At 45.8% G+C, this 18,470-nt stretch overlaps 1 protein-coding gene across 1 annotated transcript in view; it reads right to left on the bottom strand.

The window, feature by feature from the left end:
- Positions 1 to 17,882, bottom strand: part of LOC115477663 (GLIPR1-like protein 1) — a 41,956-nt gene extending 24,074 nt beyond the window's left edge. The window contains exons 1-2 of the mRNA XM_030214689.1: positions 17,486 to 17,882; positions 1,143 to 1,382 (exon numbers count right to left, since the gene is read on the bottom strand). Of these exons, the coding sequence (XP_030070549.1) occupies positions 1,143 to 1,382; positions 17,486 to 17,674 (429 nt within the window). The 5' untranslated portion in view covers positions 17,675 to 17,882. The remainder of the gene's footprint in view (positions 1 to 1,142; positions 1,383 to 17,485) is intronic.
- Between the last annotated feature and the right edge of the window lie 588 nt (positions 17,883 to 18,470).

Here is an 18,470-nt window from a genome sequence, read left to right as displayed (position 1 = left end):
GGCGTAAGGCTGCACTTTGGGAAGTTGATCACCCAACCAAGCGATTGAAGCAACCTGACCACTCTGTCGGTTGCCCGTCAACTCTCCTCGAAAGAAGATGCCCGCACAAGCCAGTCGTCTAGATAAGGATGGACTTGAATCCCTTCCTTTCTGAGATAGGCTACCACTACGACAAGGACCTTGGAAAAAGTCAGAGGTACTGTGGCTAGGCTGAAGGGCATCACTTTGAATTGAAAATGACGACCGAGCACTGCAAAGCGAAGAAAACGCCTGTGGGGAGGCCAAATTGGAATGTGTAAATAGGCCTCTTTGAGATTGAGAGACGTACCACTGTGATCACCGAGCGGAGGGTTTCCATGCGGAAATGCCGAACCCGTAAGGACCTGTTGATGCACTTGAGATCTAGGCCAGGTCGCCAAGAACCGCCCTTTTTTGGCACCACAAAATAAATGGAGTATCGACCGCACCCTCTTTCTACTGGGGGTTCAGGTTGGACGGCTCCCAGTCATTGTAAGTTGAGGAGGGTGTGACGAACTGCCCGCACCTTAGAGGGAGATTTGCAAGGAGATTCCAGAAATGAGTCTACTATCAGACAAGCCAATTCCAACTTGTAGCCGTCTCTGATAACCTCCAAGACCCATCCGTCAGATGTTACCCTGGTCCACTACACCAGTAATAGGGACAGCCTATCCCAATAACCAGCTGGAGATGGACTAGGGCCCTATCATTGGGTGGACCTGACTGTGGGCTGGTTTCTGTTACCGGAAAGGAAGGCCCACCTGTCACCTCGAAAGGGCTGAGGTCTCTGAGAGGGAGGGTGGGGGATAACCTTGCTAGCGCCCGTTTCATTTCCTACAGAAACGGGCCTTTTGTACTAGTTATTCATACAAAGCACATTTTTGTGAAGTCACTTCATACTTTAGTACACGAAGGGTAAATGAAATTAAAAAATAAAACATGAACAATGTAATCTAACTAATTTATTTATACCAATGTATATATTGTAAAGTGGTTTAAAACCATCCAAGTTTACAATATTACATACATGCTATATTAAACAAAATAAAATTAACATACTCAAAACACAAAGAAAAAGTAAAATAAAACTAAAAGCATTATGTACTTCAATTAAAAATGCTTACCTGAGTATAATGACCACACATATCTGTACATTTTCTTGTCTCATAAGTGTAATATTGAACTTCACTATGCCAGCCAACAACAGGAGACTGAACACCATAGCTGCTCCCAATCCATATGTTTTCTCCAACTGCAGGGAATGTAGGATGAGGTTTATTTGGATATGCTAAATATGGATTATGGCTAAGCTTGCATTTTTTTGCCCATACATTTGCCAGCCTTGCTAAGGCTGGATCCCAGGTCTGCAAAAAAAAAAAAAGATTAAAAGAATATTATACACTAAAAGGTGGCTTTTATTTTGCATAAACTAGGGCAAAATATTGCGGGGCCTTTTTACTGGGCTGAGTTAAATGCTAATGCGTGTTTAATGCTGCAAAAATACCCTAACACAGGATGTGCTAAAGTATTCCATGTTAGTTTTGGGATGTGCACATGTACACAGTAATTTTTTTTTTATTATTTTTTGAAGGGTCGTGTCAGGGGTGGAAAGGAGAAATTAGATCTTACCTGCTAATTTGCTTTCCTTTAGTCCCTCTGGACCGGACCAGGATTGGACTGATGGGTTGTGCTCGCCTACCAGCAGGTGGAGACTGAGAAAAACTCTGACTCTAGAGAGCCAATAGGAGCCCTGGCCATGTGACCTTAGCCTCAGTATTTGAATAACAAAGCAGGAAAGAAAGAAAGAAAGACCTTCTGTGCCGTATGGAATCCTAGCAGCCACAAAGCACTCGGCAATGCCAAGTATCAGAGCTCACCAGCAACTCTCACCAGAGCACTGGTATGGCTCGATTTGTATTACAGCTCACCAGCAACTCTCACCAGAGAAGTGGTATGGCTCACTTGTACTATAGCTCACCAGCAACTCTCCCCAGAGAAGTGGTATGGCTCACTTGTAATATAGCTCACCAGCAACTCTCCCCAGAGAAGTGGTATGGCTCACTTGTAATATAGCTCACCAGCAACTCTCCCCAGAGAAGTGGTATGGCTCACTTATAATATAGCTCACCAGCAACTCTCACCAGAGAAGTGGTATGGCTCACTTGTCTTATAGCTCACCAGCAACTCTCACCAGAGAAGTGATATTGCCCACTTAAGATTTTATATATATTCCATCAACTGAGCTCACCAGCAACTCTCACCAGAAAAGTGGTAAGTCATATTTAAGGTTTTATAGATATTCCAGCAACTGAGCTCAGCCACAACTCTCACCAGAGAAGTGGTATGGCGTATTTAAGGTTTTATATATAGATTCCAGCAACTGAGCTCACCAGCAACCACCAGAGAAGTGGTATGGACCACGTAAAGTTTTGTATATATATATAGTATTGTTCCAGAATCGTAAAGGAATGAATACACTTCGTACTTAATAAAAGAAGCTAAAGAGTTGAGAGAACATGGGAGGGGCCTGGTCCGGTGCGGAGGGACTAAAGGAAAGCAAATTAGCAGGTAAGATCTAATTTCTCCTTCCTTAGCGTCCCTCCGGACTGGACCAGGATTGGACTGATGGGAAGTACCAAAGCAATAATCTGAAGGGAGGGACCCTATGAAAACTGCAGAGAAATGTTCATGCTGCATAGGCCACCTGGCGACAACTAACATGTAGTGTGTCCCAATGAGCAAAATAAAATGAAACTAGGACTAAGTTGCCACCTTACCAATGTGCACCGACAGCACCAAAAACCGCTGTAGTAAGAATAGAGCCCACTTCTGAAGTTGTGGAATATGTTGTAATACGCTGTGGAACTGCCCTCTCAGTGAGAAGAGAAATAGACATTCTCATTTCCTTGATCCGTCGAGATATAGCGGGTTAGAAACAATCAAACCCTTACGCCTACTGGCTAGAAGGACAAAACCAATAAGAAAAAAACGATTGGGAAAGGTGAAAACTCTAAACTACAGCAGACCGAAAAGAAGTTACCAACCGTAGAAGTATTCCACACATAGATCTACTTGCTGCAATGGCTACTAGGAAACACTGCCTGATGAGGAAAACTTTATAGAAAAAGTTATGGCTACTAGAAAACAGTGGTTTAAGAGAAAGACCTTAAAGAAAAAACAACGGCTACTAGAAAACAGAGCTTTAAGAGGAAAAACCTTAAAGGACACCAGAAGAAAAAACAGCCCAAAAAGAGGACCTACGAGAGCTGAAAGATTAAGATTGTGATTTGAAGAGGATTTCTGCCTGTCGGGCGAAGGAGACTAAGAACCTTAAAGTAAACGAGAACTTCCAAAAAGACGAGGCCGTATCGGACCTCAGAAACAGGAAAAAACTGCAAACTGCAGGAGAAGAGAAAAGAGAGTAATCCTTTATGAAAACCAACAAAAAATGAACCGCCGCATAGAAAGAACTACTGAAGCAGAGCCAAAACCGATGACGAAATAAAGCCTGATATGGAAGAAAGATGGAATTTTTTTTTTTTAATATAAGCCAACACCTAGTGAGTTGACGGAAGAAACGCATATAGAAGGTTGAAAAACCCCTGCTGGACGATGGTGTCTGTCCCTGTCTCCGTCAAGACTGTTGTTGAACGGAAGAAGCAAGAAATGTTCGTGAGCCTGAAGGCAAAACGAGATAGCCCTGAAGTGTCGCAGTGAGGAAGTAAGGCTGAAAAGATGAGAGTCCATTCACCTGAATGCAGGGTGAGACAACTAAGAAAAAATGACTACAAACTCAAGAGTATACTCTTAACTCCTCCTTGGCGGATGACATAACCCATTGCCATGGTAAAGACCAACATAGCTCTCTCCGCCTTGTTTGTCAGTAGGGAAAACAAAATTCACCTGACGGTAAAAGAATTGCTGTGGTCCCACAGAAAAAAATATATACAAACAAGCTTCTGCCAAAAAGTGTACTGCACGAAGCATCCCTATGACGGAACTAAGGTTCTTGAGATAACTAGATGACACTTAAATAGCACGATTGATGACCCTGAGATTCCCAACAGGATGAAGAAAAATTCCTTCTTGGGAACTAGAAAGTAAAATTGCAGAATAGAGCGAGGAAATGGCCGAAGGCCCAAGGTCACCAAGAAAAATATAAACTGGGATGTTTGCAGAGGAGACAAAAGACTCTGCGCCAACCTGACTAAACAAAGAGAAAATTAGAGATATCTGATGAGAGATCAAATGAGAGGCCTGGCTACAATCACCACCCAACCTAGAGACTGTAAGAAATGCAACACCCGGTGCGTGACCTGAGAACTGATAAGACTTTCTCCAATTAGGCAGTCGTCTAGGTAAGGATGAAATGACCCTGAGAGCGCAATGAACATCCTCTTAAATCTATAATAGAACGGAAGAGAGAGTACTGCTGAAAATGACCGGTTAATGCATAAGCAAAAAACTAGCCATTCTCTGGGTCCTGAGGAGAAGAGGAAGGGTGACCAAGGACACCAGTTAAATAGGGCTACAAACCCCAGCCCTATCTCTGTGGCGTTCCATAGTTGGGTAAGTTCCGAATATAGGAGTCCACCAGCTATGGTAGTACGCTCCGGACATAAAAAATTGTCCCAGTATGAACGTCTGATTCACCGGGCTGTAATTTCTTGGATCTCCCTAATCCACGTACCACGGTCATGCCTCCTCCCTCACTGAGATGTACCAGACTCACACCCAATAGATATGAATGCTGAGCTTGTTTCAGGTTAAAACACAGAACCTAGGCCCAGGGTCCCCGGTGTTCCTAGTGGTGATCAGCCATGGCAAATATTGTATGTGTTAGTTTGCAGAATTACTGCAAAGCCTTGCTTTTGGAGCAGAGGTTTCTGTTCGACACTCTCGTGAGAGTTTTTTTTTTTTTAAATGCTGTTCTGATTGTAGAAAGGTGGACCTTTGAACTTTCCCAGTATGGCAAAACTTATGTACCTATGCCCATTAGATATGAATGCTGGACTTGATGGACTTTAGGCCTTTCCCAGCATAAACATACTTATGTACCTATGGCATAAATACACAGGAAGTGAGTGAATCTCCTTCCAATTGAAAGAAAACTCTGGAGTGAAGGCGCATAGAATGAAAATGAAAAAGGACAAACTTGGAAAATACCTGTAACGAAAAAAGTGAAGTTGTGCCACAGCCACTTGGTGAAGGCAGTGTAGACAAGACTGTATCTGAATTCAAGAAAGCTTGAGACAACATAAGGTCTCTAAGGAAGAGGAAGAGATAGCAGATGGTATGTATAGGCATACTGGACCAAACCAGGATGTTTATAATCTGCCAATGCTGAACTGATAGAGTAGAGACAAACACAAGTAGATGGTTTGAGGACCTTCCACTATCTTTAAGTGGGAAATATGCAAAATGAAAGGATGACCTTATTCTCTAAGTGACCATATGTCCTGTAAGTACCAGAAGAAAGCTAAATGAAATATGAGAGGATTCAAGGCAGTTGGAAAAGAAGGGAAGACATGAATAAAGCATGCCTGCTAAGGCAGCTGAGCTGAGTGATTGGGAGCTTGGTAGACAGAACTGTCCCTCAGACAATATGAGAGAGCTGATATATCCCCATGGCATCTGAACAATCTACTGTATGCCTATAGAGAAGGCTTCTTAAAGTCTGAAAAAGAAAACACTGTATAACACTACAGCCATTGAGAGTGATTCTTGAAAGGAATGAAGTTATTATGGCAAGATTTGTAGAGTCCCAGTCAATTGACTATTAAAGACAATGCTGCACTTTGCACCAGGTAATGAAAAGGACACAAAAAACAAAACAAGCATAAAATTGTGTACTACGAATACCAGAGCTAATAGCCAAGTTATAAATCTAAAACCTAAAGCCAGAAAACCGTGAGAGATATCTATATATGAAAGGGACCCTTTAATCCAAATATTGCCTGCTTATATGATGTGGGTGTTAGAGTCATGTTTACCTCACACACACGTGGAGACAGATGATTAGGAAAAAACAGTTTGAAGGTGAGCTACACTTTGATGTGCAGCATAGCCTGCAACAGAGATCAAAGTTCTGGACTGAGAAAAAAATGGGTGAATAAAAATGGGCGCCATTCGCGCCACTTACACAGTGGTGGTTCCCAAAAGCACGCCTGACACCTCCGCAACAAGCGGAGTAGGGCGGAATGTCAAGAAAGGAAAAATAAATAACAGCCAGCGAACTATGCCGCGAAAAACCAGAGAAAACAAAGAATCCGAATAAAACAGAACTCCGTAATAGAGAAACTGCAGCTGCCTTCCGCGCCAAAACTAAAAGAACGAAATTGCTGACAGTGCCAAATGAAGAAACTCAAAAGACACAGGTATCTGCAGAAAACTTGAAGGAGCCGAGAGTGTTTACAGTCCGGCGCTGCGAAAAACTGGCTGCAGCCTCCCCTGACTGGCGATACTCTCGCCACCCGAAAAAGAAACTTGTAGCGCCCCAATTTTTTTTATTATAAGCCTGCGCCCGCTGTCCAAACGCGAGGGAACGGAGGGAGAAATTCTGAGAAAGGAAGTGGCTCGTTAAAGGCCCCGTCAACATTATTTTCTTCCATTTTCTCCCCCTCTTGTTGTTGTTTATTTTTTTTTTACACAGCTAAATTAGCAAAGAAAAAACACTCAAGAACACAGCTAAGCCTGCTCGTTAAAAAGCTGGGGAAAGAAAATACTTGAAACCTCCTAAAATGGCTGCCTCTCCCAAAGACCATACACCTTGCTAACCAAAGGGTAGTCCTTCCCAGCTAAGTATGGGAGATGGGAAGGATAGGGGGGAGGGACTCGGGGCACCCGAGTGTAACACCCCCAGAGGCTGTAAAAGAAAGAAAAGAAAACCTTATCTGTCCAGCGTCTAATAGAGAATTCCTAGGCACAGAAGGAGAAGTAGCAATATTGTTTTTATTATTAGCCTCTAAAAGAGAAAGAGAAAGAAAGAAAGAAAGAAAGAAAGAGACTAAAGGGCTCGCTTCCTACCTGCTGGGAGACTGTGAGAAAATACTGAGGCTAAGGTCACATGGCCAGGGCTCCTATTGGCTCTCTAGAGTCAGAGTTTTTCTCAGTCTCCACCTGCTGGTAGGCGAGCACAACCCATCAGTCCAATCCTGGTCCGGTCCGGAGGGACGCTAAAGAAGTGGGTGTTAATTACATTACTGCATGCTGTCTGTTTAGCACATAGTTAACGCATGGGCCCTTACTGCCTCCTAAAAGATGGCAGTTAAGTGCTCACACAGTAATTTTTTTTTTAATGGTTATAATGCTAACATTAGTGTATGCAGTTATTTCAAAACAGCTCCAAATATCCCACTTCAATTTCACCACAATCTTTCCTAGGATTATCATATACAGTTCTGTTCTTTCAGTTAGTCATTGGGAACCTCATTAGTGTATGGCCATAAATAGAAAAAAAAATTAAAATAGCCCTTTCTCATGACTGCAATAAAAGGAAAAATTGAGTCTTACTTGACAATTTTCATTCCTTTAGTCCTACTAGACCAGTCCAGACAAATGGTTGACAGACACAACACCCGTTCTGGCCTGGTCTGGTGTGGATGATAAAGAAATGGCCTTAACATGTGGGAAAGACCCATGTAAGGGTGCTGAGGTGGTGCCAAGGCCATTTCTTACCGCAGCTTAGTAAAAGGGTCCTTGAACGCTCTAAAAATTGACCTAATGGCAAATTTTTCAAATGTTCAAAATAGCAAACATTTCTTTCTTTTTCATTATTTGCAAAGAAGGGATGAGGCACTTCTATGCAGACACAGCTAAGTTACCTGTAGGAGGTGTTCTCCGAGGACAGTAGGCATATATTCTCACATAAGGGTGACATCATCCACTGAGCCCAGTGATGACACTGCCAAGCACAGTGTCATTTTAACTCTTTGAGGCAGTGCCCCTACCTGACGTTCGTGCATGGGACCAGCAGTACTAAAGCTAAGAAGGCTACTCCAAGAGGAGGCAGGAGGGATGCGAGAATATATGTCTGCTGTCTTCAGAGAACACCTGCTACAGGTAAGTAACTTAGCTTTCACTGATGACAAATAGGCATAATATTCTCACATATGGGAATCACTAGCTAGCAAGCTCACAACATAAATCAATTCTGCAACTTAGTTGTTAGTGAGCCTTGTGGAAAAAAAGGGCCAGAGGGTGGAGTTTTTTAAGTAGTAAAAAAGATTTTGTAGGACTGCTGGTCCAAATTGGCTATCCCACCTAGAATGCTGCTCTAGACATTAGTGAGCCGTAAAGGTGTGGATAGAAGACCATCAGGCTTATTTTCAAAAGAGAAGGACGCCCATCTTTCGACACAAATTGCAAGATGGGCGTCCTTCTCACAGGGTCGCCCAAATTGGCATAATCGAAAGCCGATTTTGGGCGTCCTCAACTGCTTTCCGTCGCGGGGATGACCAAAGTTCAAGGGGGTGTGTCGGAGGCGTAGTGAAGGCGGGACTGGGGCACGCCTAACACATGGGTGTCCTCGATCGATAATGGAAAAAAGATGGGTGTCCCTGACGAACACTTGGACAACTTTACCTGGTCCTTTTTTTCTTATGACCAAGCCACAAAAATATGTCCTAAATGACCAGATGACCACCGGAGGGAATCGGGGATGACCTCTCCTTACTCCCCCATTGGTCACTAGCCCCCTCCCACCCTCAAAAACATTTAAAAAAAATATGTTTTCCAACCTCTATGCCAGCCTCAAATAGAAGTATGCAGGTCCCTGGAGCAGGTTTAGTGGGTGAAGTGCACTTCAGGCAGGTGGACCCAGGCCCATCCCCCCCCTACCTGTTACACGTGGTGGTAAATGTGAGCCCTTCAAAACCCACCAGAACCCACTGTACCCACATGTAGGTGCCCCCCTTCACCTATAAGGGCTATGGTAGTGGTGTACAGTTGTGGGGAGTGGGTTTTGCGGGGCTCAGCACACGAGTTTGATTCCCACTTCAGGCACAGGCAGCTCCTTGTGACTCTGGGCAAGTCACTTAACCCTCCATTGCCCCAGGTACAAATAAGTACCTGTATATAATATGTAAGCCGCATTGAGCCTGCCATGAGTGGGAAAGTGCGGGGTACAAATGTAACAAAATAAATAAAAATAAAAAGGTAAGGGAGCTATGCACCTGGGAGCAATTTCTGAAGTCCACTGCAGTGCCCCCTAGAGTGCCCGGTTGATGTCTTGGCATGTCAGGTGGACCAGTGCACTATGAATGCTGGCTCCTCCCACAACCAAATGACCATAATTTCTCTTGAACCTCAAATTACTGTCCCTCAGATTTAGCCACATGGAAAATCAAAAGTTCTTCTGTGATTTCTTCAGACCCCGCTGTCAGCTGAGAGGGTCAGTTCGTCGGCAGGTTTGACTGGCAGCTCTCATTGTGCGCGGGTCTTGGCTTAGAGACTGACTGTTCTACGCATGCTAAGCTGGCCGACTGGCTCCCCCACCCCATCTATCACATGCAAATGAGCTGCTCACTGCTTTTGCAAGTAGCTCATTTAAATGCGATTTGCTTTCAGAATCGCTCTGTATTTCAAATTCGGTAAGTTTTACCGAGTTGTAAATACAGAGCAATTCTTTATAAGGACCTCTGTGCATCTGGGGTCTAAGTCAGTGCGCAACATACTAGCTCATAGTATGAAAAACAAACTCCCATCACAATTTTGATTTCAAACCTATCTATGTGCAGATTGCTCTCCATTTTTAAGTGGAAGCAGGGGCATAGCTAGGTGGGGCTACGGGGGCATGGGCCCCCACAGATTTAGCCCAGGCCCCCTCCACGTTCGACCCCCCTCCCCACCGCCGCAGGGTACCTTTGCTGGCGGGGTCCCCAACCCCCACCAACCTTAGTCTTCTTCAGCACTGGTCTCCGGTGCTCTCTCTCACTTCGGTGATCTGTGCTGCGATTTGTAACGTCAGGACTCACAGCACAGATCAACGAAGTGAATGAACGCTTCGGAGACTGGCGCTGAAGAAGAATAAGGCTGGGGGGGGTTGTTGACCCCTGCCAGCAAAGGTACCTTGCGGCAGGGGAGGGTCGGTGGTGGTGGAGTGGGGGGGTCAAAGGTGGCAGGGGAAGGTCGGCAGTGAGGAGGCAGGCTAAAATGTGCCCCCCCACCTTAGGCTCTGGACCCCCCTCCCGCTGAGGTCTGGCTACACCCCTGAAGAGATCCGGAAAAACTCCGTTTTGGAGTTAAAACCAGGGGCGTAGGCAGACCTGCCATTTTGGGTGGGCCCTTCCCACCCCCACTCCTACCCATGTACATACATAGAACATAGAATATAGTGTTTTTTTTAATGACCCAACGTCTGCCCGTTTCTCTCTGAACCTCCTCCTCCAGTTCTACCTCAGAGCTATTGCCCGTCGCAATTCCTATAGGCAACCTGCGCCGGCCCTGCAGGCTTCTTTCTACCACGCCCCTGCCAAGGAAACAAGCAATGTTGCCAGGGCTTCGGGTTTCCCGCCCAATTGGGCTCTTTCCCGCGACCCGCTGCGGCTTTTTCACGCCGTGTGAGGGTTGCGGGATTTTGGGCAGCTTCTTCTTGCCCCACCAGCAGTTTTTTCACCCGCCGCAGTTTTTTCCGCAGCCGCGATGATGTCATTTATATGCAAATAACCTCGTTAATATTTATTAATGGTGTCATTCATATGCAAATGACCTCATTAATATTTATTAATGTCATTCACATGCAAATTAACTTTGTGCGGTTTTGGGCGTGAACATTTTTTTCCCATGTGACAACACTGGAAACAAGAAGTGACATCATTGAGGGCAGGACATGATAGAGAGAAGAAGCCTGCAGGGCTGGCATAGGATGCCTGTAGAAACTGCTGGGGGGGGTTCCAGAGAGAGACAGGCAGATACCAGTTCACGAGTGAAAAAGCCGCAGCGGTTGCGGAAAGGAGCCCAATTGGGCGGGAAAACCACCCGTGATTTGGCAACACTACTCTTCTCCACTCGTGAACTGGCATCTGCCTGTCTCTCTCTGGAACCCCCCCCCCCCCCCCCCAGCAGTTTCTACAGACATCCTATGCCAGCCCTGCAGGCTTCTTCTCTCTATCCTGTCCTGCCCTCAATGATGTCACTTCTTGTTTCCAGGGTTGCCACATGGGAAAAAATGTTCACGCCCAAAACCGCACAAAGTTAATTTGCATGTGAATGACATTAATAAATATTAACGAGGTCATTTGCATACAAATGACATCATCGCGGCTGCAGAAAAAACTGCGGCGGGCGAAAAAACTGCTGGCGGGGCATGAAGAAGCTGCCCAAAATCCCGCAAGCGGCGTGAAAAAGCCGCAGCGGGTCGCGGGAAAGAGCCCAATTGGACGGGAAACCCGAAGCCCTGGCAACGTTGCCGAATCACGGGTGATTTTCCCGCCCAATGGGCTCCTTTCCGCGACCCCGCTGCGGCTTTTTCACGCCGCGTGCGGTTTGGCGGGATTTTGGGCGGCTTCTTGTAGCCCCGCTGGCGTTTTTTTTCGTCCGCTGATCTCCAAGGCTTCGTTCTGTTTCTGTGAGTCTGACGTCCTGCACGTACAACGTGCAGGACGTCAGAAACAGAACAAAGCCTTTGGAGGAAGAAGAGGACCTCCTCGGCTGGCGGGGACCACCAGTAAAGGTAGCCCAATGGCGGGGGAGGGTTGGTGGCGGGAGGGGGGGTCGAAAGGGTCATCAAACATAGTAACATAGCAGATGACGGCAGAAAAAGACCTGCATGGTCCATCTAGTCTGCCCAACAAGATAAACTCATGTGTATACCTTACCTTGATTTGTACTTGCCTTTTTCAGGGCACAGACCGTACAAGTCTGCCCAGCAGTATTTCCCGCCTCCCAACCACCAGTCCCGCCTCCCATCACCGGCTCTGGCATGGACCGTATAAGTCTGCCCTCCACTATCCTCGCCTCCCAACCACCAACCTCTCTTCCCCCACCTGCTCTGCCACCCAATTTCGGCTAAGCTTCTGAGGATCCGTTCCTGCTGCACAGGATTCCTTTATGCACATCCCACGCATGTTTGAATTCCGTTACCGTTTTCATCTCCACCACCTCCCGCGGGAGGGCATTCCAAGCATCCACCACCCTCTCCGTGAAAAAATACTTCCTGACATCTTTTTGAGTCTGCCCCCCTTCAATCTCATTTCATGTCCTCTAGTTCTACCGCCTTCCCATCTCCGGAAAAGATTTTTTTGCGGATTAATACCTTTCAAGTATTTGAACGTCTGTATCATATCACCCCTGTTCCTCCTTTCCTCCAGGGTATACATGTTCAGGTCAGCAAGTCTCTGCTCATACGTCTTGGAACGCAAATCCCATACCATTCTCGTAGCTTTTCTTTGCACCGCTTACATTTTTTTTTAACATCCTTCGCAAGGTACGGCCTCCAAAACTGAACACAATACTCCAGGTGGGGCCTCACCAACGACTTGTACAGGGGCATCAACACTTCCTTTCTTCTGCTGATCACACCTCTCTCTATACAGCCTAGCCATCGCCTTGTCACACTGTTTCGTCGCCTTCAGATCCTCGGATACTATCACCCCAAGATCCCTCTCCCCCTCAGTACCTATCAGACTCTCACCGCCTAACACATACAGTGGGGGAAATAAGTATTTGATCCCTTGCTGATTTTGTAAGTTTGCCCACTGACAAAGACATGAGCAGCCCATAATTGAAGGGTAGGTTATTGGTAACAGTGAGAGATAGCACATCACAAATTAAATCCGGAAATCACATTGTGGAAAGTATATGAATTTATTTGCATTCTGCAGAGGGAAATAAGTATTTGATCCCCCACCAACCAGTAAGAGATCTGGCCCCTACAGACCAGGTAGATGCTCCAAATCAACTCGTTACCTGCATGACAGACAGCTGTCGGCAATGGTCACCTGTATGAAAGACACCTGTCCACAGACTCAGTGAATCAGTCAGACTCTAACCTCTACAAAATGGCCAAGAGCAAGGAGCTGTCTAAGGATGTCAGGGACAAGATCATACACCTGCACAAGGCTGGAATGGGCTACAAAACCATCAGTAAGACGCTGGGCGAGAAGGAGACAACTGTTGGTGCCATAGTAAGAAAATGGAAGAAGTACAAAATGACTGTCAATCGACAAAGATCTGGGGCTCCACGCAAAATCTCACCTCGTGGGGTATCCTTGATCATGAGGAAGGTTAGAAATCAGCCTACAACTACAAGGGGGGAACTTGTCAATGATCTCAAGGCAGCTGGGACCACTGTCACCACGAAAACCATTGGTAACACATTACGACATAACGGATTGCAATCCTGCAGTGCCTGCAAGGTCCCCCTGCTCCGGAAGGCACATGTGACGGCCCGTCTGAAGTTTGCCAGTGAACACCTGGATGATGCCGAGAGTGATTGGGAGAAGGTGCTGTGGTCAGATGAGACAAAAATTGAGCTCTTTGGCATGAACTCAACTCGCCGTGTTTGGAGGAAGAGAAATGCTGCCTATGACCCAAAGAACACCGTCCCCACTGTCAAGCATGGAGGTGGAATGTTATGTTTTGGGGGTGTTTCTCTGCTAAGGGCACAGGACTACTTCACCGCATCAATGGGAGAATGGATGGGGCCATGTACCGTACAATTCTGAGTGACAACCTCCTTCCCTCCGCCAGGGGCCTTAAAAATGGGTCGTGGCTGGGTCTTCCAGCACGACAATGACCCAAAACATACAGCCAAGGCAACAAAGGAGTGGCTCAGGAAGAAGCACATTAGGGTCATGGAGTGGCCTAGCCAGTCACCAGACCTTAATCCATTGAAAACTTATGGAGGGAGCTGAAGCTGCGAGTTGCCAAGCGACAGCCCAGAACTCTTAATGATTTAGAGATGATCTGCAAAGAGGAGTGGACCAAAATTCCTCCTGACATGTGTGCAAACCTCATCATCAACTACAGAAGACGTCTGACCGCTGTGCTTGCCAACAAGGGTTTTGCCACCAAGTATTAGGTCTTGTTTGCCAGAGGGATCAAATACTTATTTCCCTCTGCAGAATGCAAATAAATTCATATACTTTCCACAATGTGATTTTCCGGATTTAATTTGTGATGTGCTATCTCTCACTGTTACCAATAACCTACCCTTCAATTATGGGCTGCTCATGTCTTTGTCAGTGGGCAAACTTACAAAATCAGCAAGGGATCAAATACTTATTTCCCCCACTGTACGTCTCTCGTGGGTTTCTACTCCCTAAATGCATCACTTTGCATTTCTTCGTATTGAATTTTAATTGCCAAACCTTAGACCATTCTTCTAGCTTCCTCAGATCCCTTTTCATGCTTTCCACTCCCTCCCGGGTGTCCACTCTGTTGCAAATCTTAGTATCATCCGCAAATAGGCAAACTTTACCTTCTAACCCTTCGGCAATGTCACTCACAAATATTGAACAGAATCGGCCCCAGCACCGATCCCTGAGGCACTCCGCTATTCACCTTTCCCTCCTCCGAGCGAACTCCATTTACCACCACCCTCTGTCGTCTGTCCGTCAACCAGTTCCTAATCCAGTTCACCACTTTGGGACCTATCTTCAGCCCATCTAGTTTATTTAAGAGCCTCCTGTGAGGAACCGTGTCAAAAGCTTTGCTAAAATCTAAGTAGATTACGTCTACAGCACGTCGATGATTCAATTCTCTAGTTACCCAATCAAAGAATTCAATGAGATTCGTTTGGCACGATTTCCCTCTGGTAAAACCATGTTGTCTCGGATCTTGCAGCTTGTTGGCTTCTAGGAAATTCACTATCCTTTCCTTCAGCATGGCTTCCATTACTTTTCCAATAACCGAAGTGAGGCTTACCGGCCTGTAGTTTCCAGCTTCTTCCCTATCACCACTTTTGTGAAGAGGTACCACCTCCGCCGTTCTCCAGTCCCTCGGAACCTCTCCCGTCTCCAAGGATTTATTAAACAAATCTTTAAGAGGACCCGCCAGGACCTCTCTGAGCTCCCTCAATATTCTGGGGTGGATCCCGTCCGGTCCCATGGCTTTGTCCACCTTTAGCTTTCCAAGTTGTTGATACACACTCTCTTCCATGAACGGTGCTATGTCCATTCCATTCTCAGGTGTACTTTTGCCAGTCCCTCGCAGTCCTTCTCCAGGATTTTCTTCCGTGAAAACCGAACAAAAGTATCTATTTAGCAAATTGGCTTTTTCTTCATCATTATCTACATAGCGGTTCACTGTATCTTTTAGTCTCACAATTCCCTTTTTAGTCATTCTTCTTTCACTAATATACCTGAAGAAATTTTTGTTGCCCCTCCTTATATTTCTAGCCATTTGTTCTTCCGCTTGCGCCTTCGCCAGTCGTACCTCTCTCTTGGCTTCTTTCAGTTTCATCCGGTATTCCTCCCCGTGTTCCTCTTCTTGAGATTTTCTATATTTCTGGAATGCCAACTCTTTAGCCTTTATTTTCTCAGCTACTTGTTTGGAGAAGCATATCGGTTTCCTTTTCCTCTTGCTTTTATTTACTCTCCTTACATAAAGGTCTGTGGCCCTATTTGTTTCTTTCAGCCTGGACCACAGACCTTCCACTTCATGTTCGTCCTCCCAGCCCATCATCTCCTTCCTCAGGTATTCCCCCATTTTACTAAAGTCAGCACGCTTGAAATCCAGGACTTTGAGTTTAGAGTGGCCGCCCTCCACTTCAGCCGTTATATCAAACCAAACCGTTTGATGGTCACTGCTTCCCAGGTGTGCACACACTCGCACATTTGACACACTATCCCCATTTGTGAGCACCAGATCCAGCATCGCTCCCTCCCTCGTGGGTTCCGTCACCATCTGTCTGAGCAGAGCACTTTGGAAAGCATCCACGATCTCTCTACTTCTTTCCGATTTGGCAGACGGAACCTTCCAATCTACATCCGGCAGATTGAAATCTCCCATCAACAGAACCTCTTTTTTCTTTCCTAATTTTTGAATATCTGCAATCAGATCTTTATCTAGTTCCTCTAATTGTGTGGGGGGTCTGTAGACAACACCCACGTGGACAGAGGTTCTATCCTCTCTTTTTAAGGTGATCCATATTGCTTCTTCTTTTCCCCAGGTCCCTGTCATTTCAGTCGCCATGATATCATTCCTCACATACAGAGCTACTCCTCCACCTTTACGACCCTCTCTATCCTTCCTAAATAGATTATAGCCTGGTATGCTTGCATCCCATTCGTGGGAACTGTTGAGCCACGTCTCTGTGATTGCAACAACATCTAAGTCTGCCTCCAACATCAGGGCTTGAAGGTCATGAACTTTATTGCTTAGACTATGAGCATTTGTGGCCATTGCTTTCCACCTATATTTCTTGGTCTGTGTTTCAACATTAGTGATTTGGGGGTGTCTTTTCACTTTGGGTACCTTCATGTCTTTTTGTTCCAACTTTATCCTCTGCTTCAGTTCTATTTTCAGAAGCATTACAGTGCTGTAATGGAGCAAAAGAATTCTTTAGTGGCAACACTTGTGCGGGTGGATGCTTCTGTGTCACATGACGAAGTCTGCCTGAGCCTACTGTAAACCATCTGTTCTTATGTGGTTTTATTCTTTGAGGGAGTGGTGAGAAGCTATTTCTCTGTGCAGTCCTAGAAGCTGCTTTAATTGTATCCAATTCTTGCATTACTTTACTGAGCTCTTGTTTAAAACTAGATAGTTGAAGACAGATAGGGCAAGTTTTAAGTCTCCAGATGATTGGCCTTGAAACTAAAGTACCACAATTATTGCAGAGAATAAAAGTCATCCTGATTCGTTGAATTGGGTATGAACAGGTGTACTTAGTTGGGGTTAACAGTCTGTAAGACTGCCTGTGTATGATTGAGTAAAGTTAATGAGGTTTGGTTTGTCTATAAATGAGTGGAAAACCCTGGGGTGGGTGGGATTATAAGTCCCAAGTGCCAGCTAACTACTGTTGTTAAGGCAATTCTCTGGATGGGATCAGAATTTTCAAATGATTTAACTTCCAAAATTGCCCTAGAATATAAAAAAATAAACTTTCCTTGTTGTAATATAAATCCAGATATTCCCAATAATTATATCAGTTTCAACAATGTAAAATGCACTTTAGAGCCCCAATACAATGCAATGCAGCCTCCCTCAGAGCTTGGCAGGAAGAGAAAGAAAGAAAGACAATAAGAGGTTTCACAGGGCAAAATTAATTAAGCACTAAGCATTAAATTAAAGAGAATATCAGGGGGTGGGGGCTAAAATCTGCCTCCTGACTTCGGGCTCTGGCCCCCCCCTCCTGCCAAAGTCTGGCTACGCCCCTTGCTTCGTGGGCTGCTGATTGGGTGGGCCTGTGCCCACCCAGGCCCACCCTTATCTACGTCACTGGAAACCCTCATTCCCAGCTCATCCCAGGAAATGCAATTTAAAGATCCTGGACGGGGCACCGGGAAAACTCCGGGACGGCTCTTACCATGTAAAGCATATTGCTGGACGCCGGAGAGACCGAGGCGCGGAAGGCGTTGTGCTCATCCACGTACTGTTTAATGAAGGCCGGGTCGGTGTTCTTAGGAATATCCGCGGCCCCGCCCAAGCCACAATAAAGAGAAAATGCCGCCAGCAGCGGAGCCCAGGGCCGGTGAAAGCCCGTAAGCATCGCCATCACTGCCCTATTTCGCAGAAAAGGGGGGGGGGACTATTTATTGGTGAGGTGACGGGCGTCATATGTATTTATACAGAGTCCGTTACAGATTTAAACGCGACGCGCGAGTCAGTCACGCGCCGAGAGAGAAACACTACAGTCCACGCGATAGGTGGCCACCTGCCAAGATAGTGATACCAAGGCATGACCGTTGGGCACGCGACCGTCCCCAAACCCTCCCGTCTCTCTTTCCTCCTCGAGCCGTCTAGAGACATTTGTCCCTCCCTCCGTCTCAAACTCCTCCTCCCGTCCCAGGCTCATGGGGTTCGCCCACGTGAGGCAAAAAGCTGAAGCCAATGAGTTTACTCTTCCCTTCCCCCGCGCGGCAAAGCAACCAGACCTATAAACCTCTGCATCCTCGTTGTTGTTCTTTATTATTGGCATACCATTTTAATTTGATCTTATCTTTTCAAATATGTCAGGTTGTTGTGCAGCACACGCATATACACAGAGGAAGTATCGGGTTAGCATAGTAGTTAGTTGAAGAGGGGGGGGGGGGGGGGGGTTTGCTGGTTAAAGGGACTCTCTGAATTGGTGCAGACATGTTTGCACCTAGTAAAGGGGCCACCAAAACGGCCAAGTTTTGAGAATCAGGTGCTCAGCAATCAGAGTTACAATTTATAAATACAAAGTTGTTGGGGTTTTTTTTTTTTTTTTTTACATTAATTAAGCTGAAACCTGGGCCATTTAACTTTTTTTTTTTCTGTACAGTATATCAAAAGAAAAACATGGTATGTGGGAACTTGCTCCTTTGATT

This window comes from Microcaecilia unicolor, chromosome 9 (assembly GCF_901765095.1).
Source record: "Microcaecilia unicolor chromosome 9, aMicUni1.1, whole genome shotgun sequence".
Classification (NCBI taxonomy): Eukaryota; Metazoa; Chordata; class Amphibia; order Gymnophiona; family Siphonopidae; genus Microcaecilia; species Microcaecilia unicolor.
The sequence above is the reverse complement of the archived record's forward strand: the minus strand, read 5'-3'. Positions and strand labels throughout refer to the sequence as shown.